This window comes from Scatophagus argus, chromosome 23 (genome assembly GCF_020382885.2).
Source record: "Scatophagus argus isolate fScaArg1 chromosome 23, fScaArg1.pri, whole genome shotgun sequence".
In the NCBI taxonomy this organism is placed as follows: domain Eukaryota; kingdom Metazoa; phylum Chordata; class Actinopteri; family Scatophagidae; genus Scatophagus; species Scatophagus argus.
The window spans coordinates 1,876,404-1,890,090 of record NC_058515.1 but is presented as its reverse complement, the minus strand read 5'-3'; the positions used below and the strand labels follow the sequence as shown (position 1 = coordinate 1,890,090).

The 13,687-nt window shown below is 40.2% G+C and overlaps 1 protein-coding gene across 1 annotated transcript in view; it reads right to left on the bottom strand.

Moving 5' to 3' along the window:
* Positions 1-6,406: 6,406 nt before the first annotated feature.
* zanl (zonadhesin, like) overlaps positions 6,407-13,687 on the bottom strand; it is a 33,138-nt gene continuing 25,857 nt past the window's right edge. The window contains exons 39-51 of the mRNA XM_046381626.1: positions 13,387-13,514; positions 11,948-12,219; positions 11,647-11,855; positions 10,921-11,065; positions 10,522-10,769; positions 10,295-10,424; positions 10,003-10,198; positions 8,852-9,013; positions 8,196-8,326; positions 7,600-7,802; positions 7,356-7,491; positions 6,803-6,940; positions 6,407-6,522 (exon numbers count right to left, since the gene is read on the bottom strand). Of these exons, the coding sequence (XP_046237582.1) occupies positions 6,425-6,522; positions 6,803-6,940; positions 7,356-7,491; positions 7,600-7,802; positions 8,196-8,326; positions 8,852-9,013; positions 10,003-10,198; positions 10,295-10,424; positions 10,522-10,769; positions 10,921-11,065; positions 11,647-11,855; positions 11,948-12,219; positions 13,387-13,514 (2,196 nt within the window). The 3' untranslated portion in view covers positions 6,407-6,424. The remainder of the gene's footprint in view (positions 6,523-6,802; positions 6,941-7,355; positions 7,492-7,599; positions 7,803-8,195; positions 8,327-8,851; positions 9,014-10,002; positions 10,199-10,294; positions 10,425-10,521; positions 10,770-10,920; positions 11,066-11,646; positions 11,856-11,947; positions 12,220-13,386; positions 13,515-13,687) is intronic.

The window sequence follows — 13,687 nt, the reverse complement described above, 5'->3', positions numbered from 1 at the left end:
TTAAAGACAAGAAGATAATTACTTGTTGATCTCCAGATAAGGCTTAAAAATGATCAGGAACCACAGCCAAATAATTCTTTAGTCTTGTGATTTTGAAATACAGATTTGAGTTACTGTCTCATAAAGGTCTTTAACTTAATTGAAGGATACAGATCTTTTAATTGTGATGTAATTTCTCTTAATTATATTTTCTTGTAGTTATGAGATTCTTTGTAACAATTTCAGATACTGAAGTCATAAGGTGGCATCTCTGACTATTTTTTTTTTTCATCGGTGTGTACAATCTGGTTCCATACATACTGTGTGCACACATCTGTGTTGAATCCCTATTTAGTTTACACAAACTTTCTTCTTATAAGTAACAGAAAATAAAAAGGAAAACTGCTTAATTTTCATGCCTGTCTTCCCTCATAGAGTAACCTTTTTAAAACTTCTTCCAGGAGAAATCTGGATAAATATTTTACTGATGGTACTGTGACTTTTTTTTTTTTTTAGCTGGTATGTATGATAAAGTTTTCATAAGTGGACATGTGTGTTACCCTATGTGTAGGAATTTAAGAATAAAAGTTACACCTTGTGTTAAACCTCTTTAAGTCTCAGTTTTCAGAGGTCAAAATGAGCAGTGAAGCTCTGGTACACAGTATGATTCACCCTTTATCATGCACACTGATAAAGGTTCTACTGATCCCAGAACCCTGGGTTATTACTGACAGGAAATACCTTATTGATTTAATATTCTCTTTAAGATGTTGAAGATTCGATGGAATTAAAAGGACAAAAGTTCATTTAGAAAACAACAGTGTACTTGGCTTGGATCTTACTTGAAACTGTGTATTTTTGTTGTAATGTGTAGTACACCATACTCTTTGTTTGCATCCAAAGAGTTGTTTTTTTCTTGTACTGAATAAAATGAACAGTTCTTTAACTTCAATAACTTGACTTCTTGATATTTTGTTTTGATAAGTGTCATGTGAGAAAGTTAAAAGAAGACTGATTCATGAACTTCCAGACTGGATCATTGGACTGACAAGAACAAGTATAAGAGGTCATATTTTTCCACACATAGCCGTCTTTGCACTGGATCCCTGTAAAATCCAGGACCATCTTCTGGTCTTGGTTCAGGGGACAGACACTCTTTCTACAATCAAGAGTAGGCTTTTGGATAAAGAATAGAGTTAGGGCTGGTCTAGCCTAGGTTTCAATAAATAAAGAAATTACCATTACATGTTTTACTTCAATGCCCTACTTTCACGATATAATATCACTGTAGCATTAACTTTTTACATTTTCCGTAAACTTCACCCGAAAGTCGAATATCCCAGACTTTTTGTGAGTAGTGTATATCTTGAGGGGCTTAAAACCAGCTCCACCTGTTTGCCCGCCAGGATGCAGACAGGAAGTAGATCAACATTTACAGAAGACACTACAGAAGTCACTGGCAGACATCTGCCACTTTAGACAACAATGGCAACAATGACTATACCAGTTTGTAAATGGCTGGGTGCTGAACCTCAGTACTAATTGGGTGTCAACCAACTTGTGCCTGTTAAGCTGTGTGTGTCAATTTTCACACACCATAGATTGGTCGGAGGTGGACTTGACCATTAGGCAACTAAAAGACCAAAACCAAATATGATGTTCACAGTGTTTCTTCTATATGACCACTACTGCTGATTTTCCTTTTTTACAAGAGCAGAGGAGAAACCTTCTTCAGAAACTAACTTTATCATTTTGCACTATGACATATCAATTCAATCCAGGAGCCACATTTATAACCTTTGCATACTTGAACGAACTAGGGAGTGCTCGTCACTACTGGAGATTATCACCATCAGATGCAGGGTTAGGATTAGGGTAACCATTGAATTGCCCGCTGTCTTCATAATCGGTACAGAATGTTCACCCTGATGGACTGTTTATTCTCAATGGAGATTTCTCCCTAAATTCCATCAGCATGTGGGCTTTGCAACGAGAGGAGCGAATGTGCTGGATCTTGTTTCCACAAACATCCCTGGCACATATCGTGCAGAGCCCTAACGTTACCTCAGACACTCAGACCATATCTCAAACCTGTTCTGAAGCAGAAGATGAAAACCTGGCCAGCAGGAGTCATCTCTGCTCTTCAGGACTGTTTTGAGCACACTGACTGGCACATGTTCAGGGAAGCTGCAACCAATGGCAACTCTACTCACTTGGAGTAAAAAACAACGTCAGAGTCCAGCTACATTAACAAGTGCATTGATGACACGTCTGTCTCCAACATCATCACCACACACCCAAACCAGAAGCCATGGATGACTGCAGAGGTGTGTGTACTGCTGAAGACAAGACACTCACCTTAAGAGATGGTGACAGGGCAGTCCTAAGAACAGCAAGAGCCTAACTGTCAGAGAAGCAAAGCATATGTATGTCTAGAGCATCCACAGCCACTTTGAGGACAGCGGCGACACTCGGTGCATGTGGCAGTGCATCCAGGCCATCACCAACTGCAGGACAAGTCCACCTGCCTGTGACAGGGATGCCTCTCCTCCTGAACCACTTCTGTGCACAGTTTGAGACACAGAAAGACACAATAGCAAGAAAGTCCACCCCTCCTCCCACTGACCAGGTGCTCTGTCTGACCATGGCCGATGTGATGAAAATTCTATGTGGAGTTAACTCACAAAAAGCTGCTGGACCAGACAACATTCCTGGCAAAATGCTCAGAGGATGTGCAGGCCAGCAAGCAGATGTCTTCACTGACACTGTCTGCTTGTCAGGAATTCAGACTCTGGGTTTCTCTAAAGCACCAAGAGACAATTTTGATTGTAAAAGGTGCTATATAAATAAGAATACCCTGGAATTGAAATATATGTTGAGAGAGAGCACACAAACAAATGTGTAACAACAGCAATAAGTATTGGAACAGTAGATAACAATAATGATAATGAACTATACAGAAGATACTATGGTGATTATGATAGCAATAGTGGTAACAATAATAATGGTAGTAGCTGTACAGAGTAGTAATAGAATTAAAATAGATTATGATTAAACTGTAGTAATCGCAGGAGGTTTCAAGCATGACTGCAGCAGGAGGTCCAACCACGATCCATGGGAACCTGAGAGACGAGAAAGCACAAGAACTCCAGGGAAGAAGTTGAGTTAGTAACATGCATTAATGGGACATAAATGTGTGCAGAAGGAGAGGGAGAGGAAGAGAGAGCTCAGTGCATCATGGGAGATCCCCTGGCAGCCTAAGCCTATAGCAGCATAACTAGGGTCCAGCCCAGGCCAGCCCTAACTATAAGCTTTATCAAAAAGGAAAGTTTTTAGTCTACTCTTAAATATAGAGAGGGTGTCCACCTCCCGAACCGAAACCGGAAGATGGTTCCACAGTAGAGGAGCTTGATAACTAAAGGCTCTGGTTCCCAATCTACTTTTAAAGACTCCAGGAACCACAAGTAACCCTGCATTTTGGGAACGTAAAGCTCTGGTGGGATAATAGGGTACTATCAACTCTGTAAGATACTTTATGTGTGAGGAGAAGAATTTTAAACTCCATCCTGAATTTTATAGGCAGTCAATGTAGAGAAGCCAGTACAGGAGAAATATGATCTCTAATGCTGGCTCTTGTAAATAATTGTGTAGCACTGCTATATCCAGTGTTGGGCAAGCTACTTGGAAAGTGTAGTTAGCTAAGCTACAAGTTACTCAGCAGTATTTAAAGTTTCACTACACCAAAGCTATCATCTTCACAAATGTAGCAAGCTAATTTACACAAACACAGCAAAAGTAGTTTGTTACATTCGAAGCTACTCTTAATTATACTAATTTTAAATGATAATCAACACAATGATACATATAGGTCTAGCCAGACTAATACCAAGCAATTTCTATTGTGATAACATACCTGCCATTGAATTGAGACATAGATTGCTAGACGGAATTTCATGTCTTTATTAGGATCACCCCTAACAAAGGGAACACATCCCAGGCAGTGAAACAATGCTTGGAATTGGCTATTAATTTAGGCCATATAAACAACAACTATAAACACAATTCCGTGTCATGTCCTGGTTCTGTTTTTTGATTTTTGAGTCCTTGTGTCATGTTCCATGTGTGTCTTGTTTCCATGTATTATGTTCAAGGTTTTTGTCGTGTCCTGTTTTCATGTATCTTTGCTTTTGGTTTTCCTGATTGCTTTCTCCCTCCTAATGTGTTTCACCTGTGTCTCGTTGTCTTGTCTATTTAGTCCTCGTGTTGCCAGTCATCTTTGTGTTTTTGAATTTCTTCAGTTCATGCCAGGTGTGTGTGTGTGTGTGTATATATATATATATATACATATATATACATACATATATATATATACATGTATATGTATATATATATATATATATATCTTGTGGAGGGGAGGGTGTGCATGCATGCAAATGAGGTAGTTTCAGTTCTTTCTGCCATTGTTCCTTATCTTATCTAAGATGTATCATTTTATCTGTCTCCTCTCATCAGCATGCTCTTCTGTTTCTTTGGTTGTTCGGAACCTGTCATCATTCATTTGATGACTCAGTACATATTTGTTTACATTACTGCCATCTAGAGGATGATCACAAAATCCCAGCATGGCTCCCATTAGGTCACATGAGCTGTCAGGGGCTTGCACTATTAAACTCACTACCTTCATTCTCCCCCTACCCATTTTTGCTCACTTAGCCTAGAAAATGCATTCGCTGAGGAGTGGATGTTAAAAGGTTGATGTTGAGGCAACTTCTGGCTTGCCTACTTTCTGGATCAGTGCTTCCACTGTTCTGCCTGCCCCACGCACAGCTGTGTGTATGTGTCCATAGTTCATTGCATGGTCCACTGCATGGTCTCAGAACAATAACTTCAGGTTTGTTCGAATTTAGAAGTAAAAAATTGCAAGGCATCCTGGTTTTTGCCTCTTTAAGACATGCCAGAAGTTTGACTGGCTGATTTGTTTAATCAGGTTTCATTGACCGGTACAATTGTGTGTCATCTGCATAGCAATGAAAATGTATGGAGTGTTTCCTAATAATATCACCAATGAGGAACATATAAAGGGTGAATAGTATTGGCCCGAGGATAGAACCTTGGGGAACACGTCAGCCTGGCTACAGTGCTGAGCAGAAACCTTGTTATCCTCATTTAATTTTGAGTGATAGGCTGCTCTGGCAGGACAGCACACTGTGATAAGTAAGCTGCTTCATGCATATAATTGAAGGTGGTCAGAGCAACTACTGTTTTAAATTAAAGCAGTAAACAAAACAGATGTTTGGGGATTAAAACGGAACAGATAGATGTCCATTAAGATTGTCAGTTATACAGGTCATTTTTATCCACTTAGAGTCAATTCCTGGACTGTATGGTGCTCATTCAGGGTGATGCAAACTCGAACATTGAAGTCTACCGGAAACCCACACACACATCTGTCTATTTATTGTGAATGTTGGATTGTTAATTTTCAGTTATGAAGTGTCAGGTTTTAAATAGGTGTTTTTGTGTTGTCTTCCATAATTATCCATTTTCTCCTAGAATTACACTGTGATCAGAATGACAGAGATTCAGTAGTGACGTTATAGGACCCTCTGTCCATGAAATTATCACTTCCTCAGAAGAAGAATTCATCAGTCACATTAATGACTGTGCCAAATTTCAGAGCCAGTTTGTCTGTTTTGATAAACACACTTTCAAACACAATTTCTTTTTTGTATGCATTTCATTAAAAAAATATACATGCACGTAAAGGGACACACAGCAATTTGTACTCAACTACTAAAGTCATAAAAAGCACAAGTTAGGAAAAGAAACATAAGCTTATGAAAAATGTCTATAATATTCACAAGACAAAAACTACTTCATTCGTTTCTTAAGGAGTTTTATTTTTCTTCAGAGGCCTACTGAATAGGTTATAGAACAGAGGTATAGGTTAATAATATAGGTTAATAGAACAGATGCACGTTTGCCTCATTACAACAAATGGGTATGTCATTCAAGTAAACACTAGAAAAGTCAAATAATTTGTCATCACAGAGCAGTCACTTTCTCTTTTCTTTGGTCATCCATGTTTGTATATGGTACACCTGAAAGGGAGAAAAGGATGTAAATTAGAACTGCATAGGCATTCAACGCAAGTGAAGAGTAAAGTTGGTTTTTAAATTAAGTTCTAATGGAAATAATTAACAATAAAAACAATGCTTACTTGTTGATTTCATGCTGAGTTTTTTCTTCCCGCTTTTGTTTTTCCTACGGAGAGAATAAATTGAGGTGAGAGTCTAACATGGTCAATTAATAAGACATTTCTGTTTGCAGGAAACAGTAGAGAGGATTTTTCGGTAGTGAAGGTAAACTGAGGGAAGTCAGTGAATCAAAGTCTTTCAGCAGGGGAATACCAGTCAGGCCGTTCTGTATAAGACTGAGGTGAGACTCACCTGGTTTTCTTTTTGCAGACGCACACAATAGTTATCACAATGGCGAAGACAGTCACTGAGACCAGGACCGCGATCAGGACAATCCACTTGGTTTCTGTTCCAAACAACAATTAAATTTAAAAAACTGAACTTTGATTCTGAAAGCCCATTTATAGGAAAAGATAGCAGATAATAGAGAGTTTCTATTTTTTTCATGTTTTTATTTCATAGTCTTCTATTTATTTATTTATTTTTTACTGTAACCATAATGCCCCTTCTGGGTATACCTTTTTGTAAGTTTGTAGGTTGCATCAGTCAATGAAATATGCAAGCTGTTTTGTTTTAGCGTTATTTTATTCCTTAAATAGAGAAAAAGGAATTTGAGCAGGCCATACCCAGTTTTCCAGGCGGCGTTATCTCCACCTCACAGTTTGTGCCCTCGAAGCCTGTTGCACATTGACAGGTGTAGGTGTTGTTTCCTGCTTCCTCACATGTTCCTCCATTTAGACAGGGATAACTGAGACAAGGAGTAGCTGCAACAGAAAACAGGATATTATTGAGCTTTTTGACGACTTAATTTAGTTTCTCTCACAATCATCGTTTAACATTTTAATTTTTTTGCACTGATTTTATATATATATATATATATATATATATATATATATATATATATATACAGAATTCATTTGTGTAATGTACTTTTTTCCTTATTACCTTCTTAGAGTGTAAGACAAACTTACAAGGCAAGTAGTAGCTTAGTAAGTTAGGTGCTAATTCATTTCCACATATACTGAGAGTGCAAATTAATGTTGCTGCACACATTTGCCATGTGCTCTCATGCTAATATGTCAGCCACTGCATAATTGTAAATTATGACGATCTTTTGGAAACAGAATATCGATTTTGTCACTTAATACTAAGCTGCTGATTTTGGAGACAAACACACACCTCTGTAACAGTCACGTTTGAATTCGTAGATGGCGCAGACATGACCTTCTTGGCAGGTCTTAGGTTCGCACACAACACCAGTGCTGGTGCATTCGCAGGACTGAGAACAGTCGTCAGTTACAAATTTCTCCTTCAGCTGCAAGTGGACAGAGGGAGGCGAGGGGGGAGAATGAACTAAAATTCATCTTTGTCACACATTAGGACACACAATGCACTGCTGTAACTGTTCCACAAGGCCTCTTACCTGGTAGTATCTGTTGAAGAAAGTACAGCCACACTGTGTGTACGGCACACAGATTGCTTCACTCATGACGAAGCCCGCAGCACACTTGCACCCTTCCATACAGTAAGTGGAGTCACAATCGGAAGGTGCTGCCAGGTCGGCACAGGAGGCAGGGCAAGGTGACATACAAGAGGAATAGGTGCTGTTGGCATCACATGTGAGGACTAGGAGAGAGAGAGGGAGAGGGAAAGGTTACAACCATGTCTGATAGAGATGACAGCAGATAATATTCACTTCACAGTTAATTTTAACAAGCTACTTGTAGTTTCTGGAAGCAACTTGGGGTTCAGTATCTTGCCTTATGATGCTTAGACATGCAGCCACAAATGACCCACTCCACTTCAGAGCCACAGCTGCCCCAATGACATGAACTAAAATTGCTATTTCACTAGTATTACATTTATTTGTGTAGTCTCAATCTACGTAAGAAGTGGGGAAATCAATGACATTGGCTGAGTGTACTTCTATGCAGCCATCATCATCACCAGAAGTAGCCCTCTACATTGTCACTATTCCCACATATGAATGCAGTGTGGCTTTTCTGTATGTGTTCTTACCACAGTCCAGCTGCTGCCTCCAGGATCCGAGTTTGACTCCAGCCTCCTGACAGGCTACAGCATACGCTTCATAACTGGCACAACGCAGCGCTGCACTGCCCTGCTCAGCACACAGGTCAAACACACAGTCACTGAGTCACACACACACACACACACACACACACACACACACACACACACACACACACACAAACACAAAGTCATGTTTCCATCACTTCAATGGACATTACACCTGACCTTACATTTATTTTCTTGAGACCTCCCACAGCCATAACCCTAGAGGTGCAAGATTTTCTAAAACAAAAAATATGTACTCATACAATAATAATTCCTCTCAATAATAACTATGACCCAGTAGAAGTATTGCTGTGTATTTGCAAAGACCATGCCCTCTGCCTGTATTTTTGATTTTGCTGCCTTTGGTTAGGTGTTTGTTGAGTCACATTCCCAAGTCATTTGTATTTAACAAATTTCCATTTAACATTTAATTTGTATTTAACATTTGCATTTGGTAACTGATAAATTCTGCATAGTACACATTTAATCTAAACACATACAGACATTTGAAACAGGAGTATCAAGTGTAATGTTTGATATTGTACATGCACAACATAAAACTATTGTCACTATTGAGCACACACTCCCAGACTACTCACTCCTGGTAGGTTTGAGGAGAAAGTGTTGCATGACAGGTGGCAAACGGTCCGTTGGAATCAGACAGTGCTCCACACTGAGCCCCACTGTTGTAGTCATTGAGCTGAGACTGAGAGCAATCTGATGTCCCATATCCTGAATCAAGATCAGTCTCTACCTCTCGCCTAATAAAAAAGAAGGATGCAAGGAGAGAGGAACAAAGAGCTTTGTTAAAGCAGTGTCTAACCTAACATAATTACAAGTGAACTAGCACAGGAAGTTGAACGAATAGCATTATGATATAACAATCTAACAAGAGTGCAACAAACAGCACTATACTGTTGGTCAGAAATTTTAAAAAAATCCGAATTTTTGTCAGATGTGCCATCATACATGTAATAATGGAAAATAAAACTAGAACATTTTTGCATAGCTATTCACTTTTCATGGCAGGAGTCATGGAGTCCAAAAAGTAAAAGTGTGCAAAAAGAGTTAACAGCTTTAACGTAAACTGTACAATATACTGCTATACAGGCTGTATACATATCAACATAGTGGTGGAAGGTGATGATTGTGGGTAAGTATAGCTATTTGCTAACAAAGGCCACGGCAATAAAGATATAGATTTAGAATAGTTTATTGCACGATATGCAAAAAAGAGAGCCAAGAAGGGATAAAATAATTAAGCAATGAGGGGGTGGAGGATGTAGGATGACAGTAGAGGATAGAAGGGTGAGGGGTGGGGTGAAGCATAAAAGGATGATGGCGGCAATTAGGGTTGTAAAGGGATGGATGAACGATTAAGATAATGGATCAGTGTCAGTGGTTATCTTGCTTTATTTTAAGTGGTAGATAAGTGCCAGAAGAATAAATGCTGTATCAGCAGTCTTCTTCAGTAAAGAAGATAATCATAGCAATAATCACAATAATAAATCATAAACAGACAGTGCTTATGATTTCTCTCCATAAATAACATGATTATTTTCAAATTATCCTGTGACCAAAGTTGGCCTGAAAAGGTAAAACCTTGAATTTAGACTATGTTACAACTTTTAAGTGTTTCCCAGGTCAAGAATGAATCTCCACATTCACGAACACAAATGTATCTAATTGGCCCAAGCTTTCTAATATCTAAATTTACAGATTAAAGCAGTAGCCCTGGTTGAGGTCATACCTGTGGACTATGTGAGGCAGCTGGAAGATCTTCAGTCCATCAGCCTGTCGGTCACTGACTCGCCAACTTTCTCCAAAGTTGTTCACGTCCTTGACCACCGTCCCATCTGGCTTCATGTACTCATTTTTGGTGATGCCATCATAGTTTCCACACAGCCCTCTGACAAAGTTCTTATAAGTGCTGGGCAGTATAATCTCTGATACACACAGAAAGATTAAGAAGGAAAATTTACGTATCCGCAAACATTCCAAATAAGTGCTCAATTTGTGAGGACAGGAGTTTCTTTTTATACCTCCACGACTGCTACCATCGAAGCGTACAGTGAGTCCAAAGTCAGTGGTGAGCTGCATCTGCCTGGAGTTCATCGTGATGGTCAAACCATCAACTGGACTGAGAGGAGGAGCAACACGTTCCCCATTCACCTAGTAGTGATACAATATGATGACAGTCAATGCTTTTTACTGCAAAAGCCAGCAAAAAATGAACTGTGATTACACCGAACGAAGACAAACTACTGACCAGGACAGTCTTCTTCTGCAGAAAGCGGACATTGACACCATAAACATCAATGTACATCTGATCCAGGAATGACACCTTCTTGTTCCCTCCACGTCTGATGTTCTTTCCCCTCACAATCAGGGATGACAGGGAGTTCGGTAGGTTGTGACTCTGAGTCAAGACATAGGTGTAGGGACCTTGGAAGTGATGGCTGAAACCATCAAATGTTCTGTAGTGCGGATCTCCAGAGATGCTGCACTTGTTGAACTCTAGAGAGGATGGCAGAATAAATGAGAAGATCAAAATGGATTATGACCAAAACAATACCAAAATGTACAATACAAAAAAATGTCTTTCCACTGTACAGGGCCTTGCAGTTACAACATGTTGTGATATTAGAGATGAAGCTTTTGCACTCACGAGTGGGTTTGCAGTAGAGCTCTCCATATTTGTCCAGGGCACACACTGTGTTAGAATCACATCCGTGGTCCTTGCAAGTAATTTGGCCCCCAGTGTTACAGGTACATAAGTCAGCACATTTATCTGTCAGCCATGAGTCTCCCAGCTAAAGAAGAAAATTCTTTGTCATAATCATAGCACAACGGAGCGACACTTGTTCTCTGCAATGAAACTATCCCTGAGGAGCAGTGGGCAGCCACTGTATAGCACATGGTATTCCCATGTGTAATAATCTTTCCTGTCATTCCTAAAGAATGATTCATGTTATATTTGTGGAACATCTGTGCAGCTGCCTGCTGCTTATACCCAAAAAAGGGAGCTTCACATCATGGTATTAAGAGACAGTACTTGACTGATGGACTGCTCAGAGCACTTTGCAACATGAGCTAGCATTCACCCATTGACACACAAGCACACACTGGTGGCAGAGGATACTGTGCATGGTGGCACCTGCTCATCAGTAGCAATAACCATACTCACAAGCACTCATACACTGCTGCCATCGAGGGCAAATCGGGGTTCAGTGTTGATGTGTAGACTGCAGAGGCCAGGGAGGCCCTAAGAAAATGTGGCCTGCAGTGTTTATAACATGCATCTAGTTTTGATTTCAGTATTCAGGATGTTCTATGATACAACATCCTGTTTATGCTTATCAACCAGCAGTAGCAGGAACTATGCTTCACTCACATCATGGTAATGTCCATCTGAGTCCAGACAGCCACATTTGTCCATTGGAACACACTTGTTGTCACTGAGGACGTAGCCAGCGTCACACTGGCAGCCCTCCACACAAGTGGTTGGAGGGAAGGGACAGGAAACGGGGAACAGGTCAGAGCAGGTAGGGGGGCAGGGCGCAGTGCAGTCTGAGTAGTGGCTGTTAGGAGGGCAGGGCAGGGCTGCAGAACATGAATAGAATGAAGTACGTTATGAATGTTACGATTAGAACTACAACATTTATTTATTGTCATTCACTGTTACTATAACTTACGACAGAAGGTGCTGTTCCTCCAGCTGATGGTGACTCCAGCACTCTGGCAGGCCTGAGCGTACGCCTCCACGTTGTCACAGAGCGTAGCCTGCATGCCGTCATACTCACACATATCATAGATGCAGTTACCCAGGAAAGCCTCAGGGGGCACTACAGAGTGGCAGGGCTTGAACCGGTCAGAGAGGATGACCTCAGCACATATAGTCTCATATAGCTTCTCTTCTTCCGCGGTGCAGTTGGGGTGGATGTCTGGACGAGTGTCTGGCTGACAGCTAGAAAAGGGGGAAGGTTTAGATTATTGCTTTTGTCAGGCTAATACACTGTTCACGTTTTGGAACAGTGCATGCTGCTATTTCCACAAATTGGCAGAGCTTCTGGGGAAGACCTGGTCTCATCAGGAGAGAGAGCATTCATCCCACTTTGGATGGAGCAGCTGTACTGGTAAATTACTTCATTGATCACAATATAACTTTATTCTGTATAACTGAAACCTGGCTTCGAGCAGAAGAATATGTCAGCCTAAATGAATCCACTCCCCCCAAGTCATATTAATACTCACATTCCTCGAGACACCAGTGGAGGAGGTGGAGTTGCAAGCATTTTTGACCCAAGTCTATCATTCACTCCAAAGCCTAAAGTCAACTGTCGAAAGCCTTGTTCTTAGTCTTTCTTCTTAAGCAACTATAGACCAATATCTAATCTTCCATATCTTTCCAAGATCCTTGACAGAACAGTCACCAAATCAGCTACATGACTTTCTACATGGTAATAGTTTATTTGAGGATTTCAATCTGGCTTTAAAGCTCATCATAGCGCGGAGACGGCATTGGTCAAATTCACAAATGACCTTCTATTGCATCAGACAAGGGATTCTCTTTAACCTCCACAATATTGCAAAAAATTAGGCACATTCTGAGTCAGAAAGATGTAAAAATTTGTCCATTCATTTATGACTTCCAGGCTGGATTATTGTTGACTTTTATCAGGTTGCCCCAATAAGTCTCTAAAGACTCTCCAGCTAATCCTATTATCCCACAAGAGCTTTGTGTTCCCAAGATGCAGGATTACTTGTGGTCTTGTGGTCTGATAGACGTAGATAGTAGATTGGGAACCAGAGCCTTTAGTTATCAAGCTCCTCTACTGTGGAACCATATTCCGGTTTCCACACCCTCTCTACGTTTAAGAGTAGACTTAAAACTTTCCTTTTTGATAAATCTTATAGTTAGGACTGCCCAAGGTTGGCCCCTAGTTATGCTGCTATAGGCTTAGACTGCCAGGGGATCTCACTGAAAAAAATCACTGAAAAATGCCCTTTGAACTTTATGAAATTCTTACAGGAAGTGAAAATGGTGAACAGAGAAACTGACTTTTATGATGCAGCCCTCATGCTATCCAGATATTATAGAGTAAACCATGTATAGTTTTTGTAACCAACTGACCCAGGATCACTGTCTCCATCTGATTTCCAGCTATTGCCCAGTTCAATCACATCCTTGGCTGGTGTCATGTCGGGTTTAAGGTTGTCATCAGAGGAGTCGTGGTTGTAGTTCCCACACATGCCACACAGCTGGAAAGGAGGGGGGTGAAACAGGCTTATTATGGTGTTTCATACATGAAGGACATCAAAAAGATTCCATCTTGTAGCTTTCATAATCTTCTAAAAAATCCCAAGTTTGAATTTCTAACAACATTTCAAATGATATGAATAATGGAACCTATATTCTAACTGTCAAACATGAC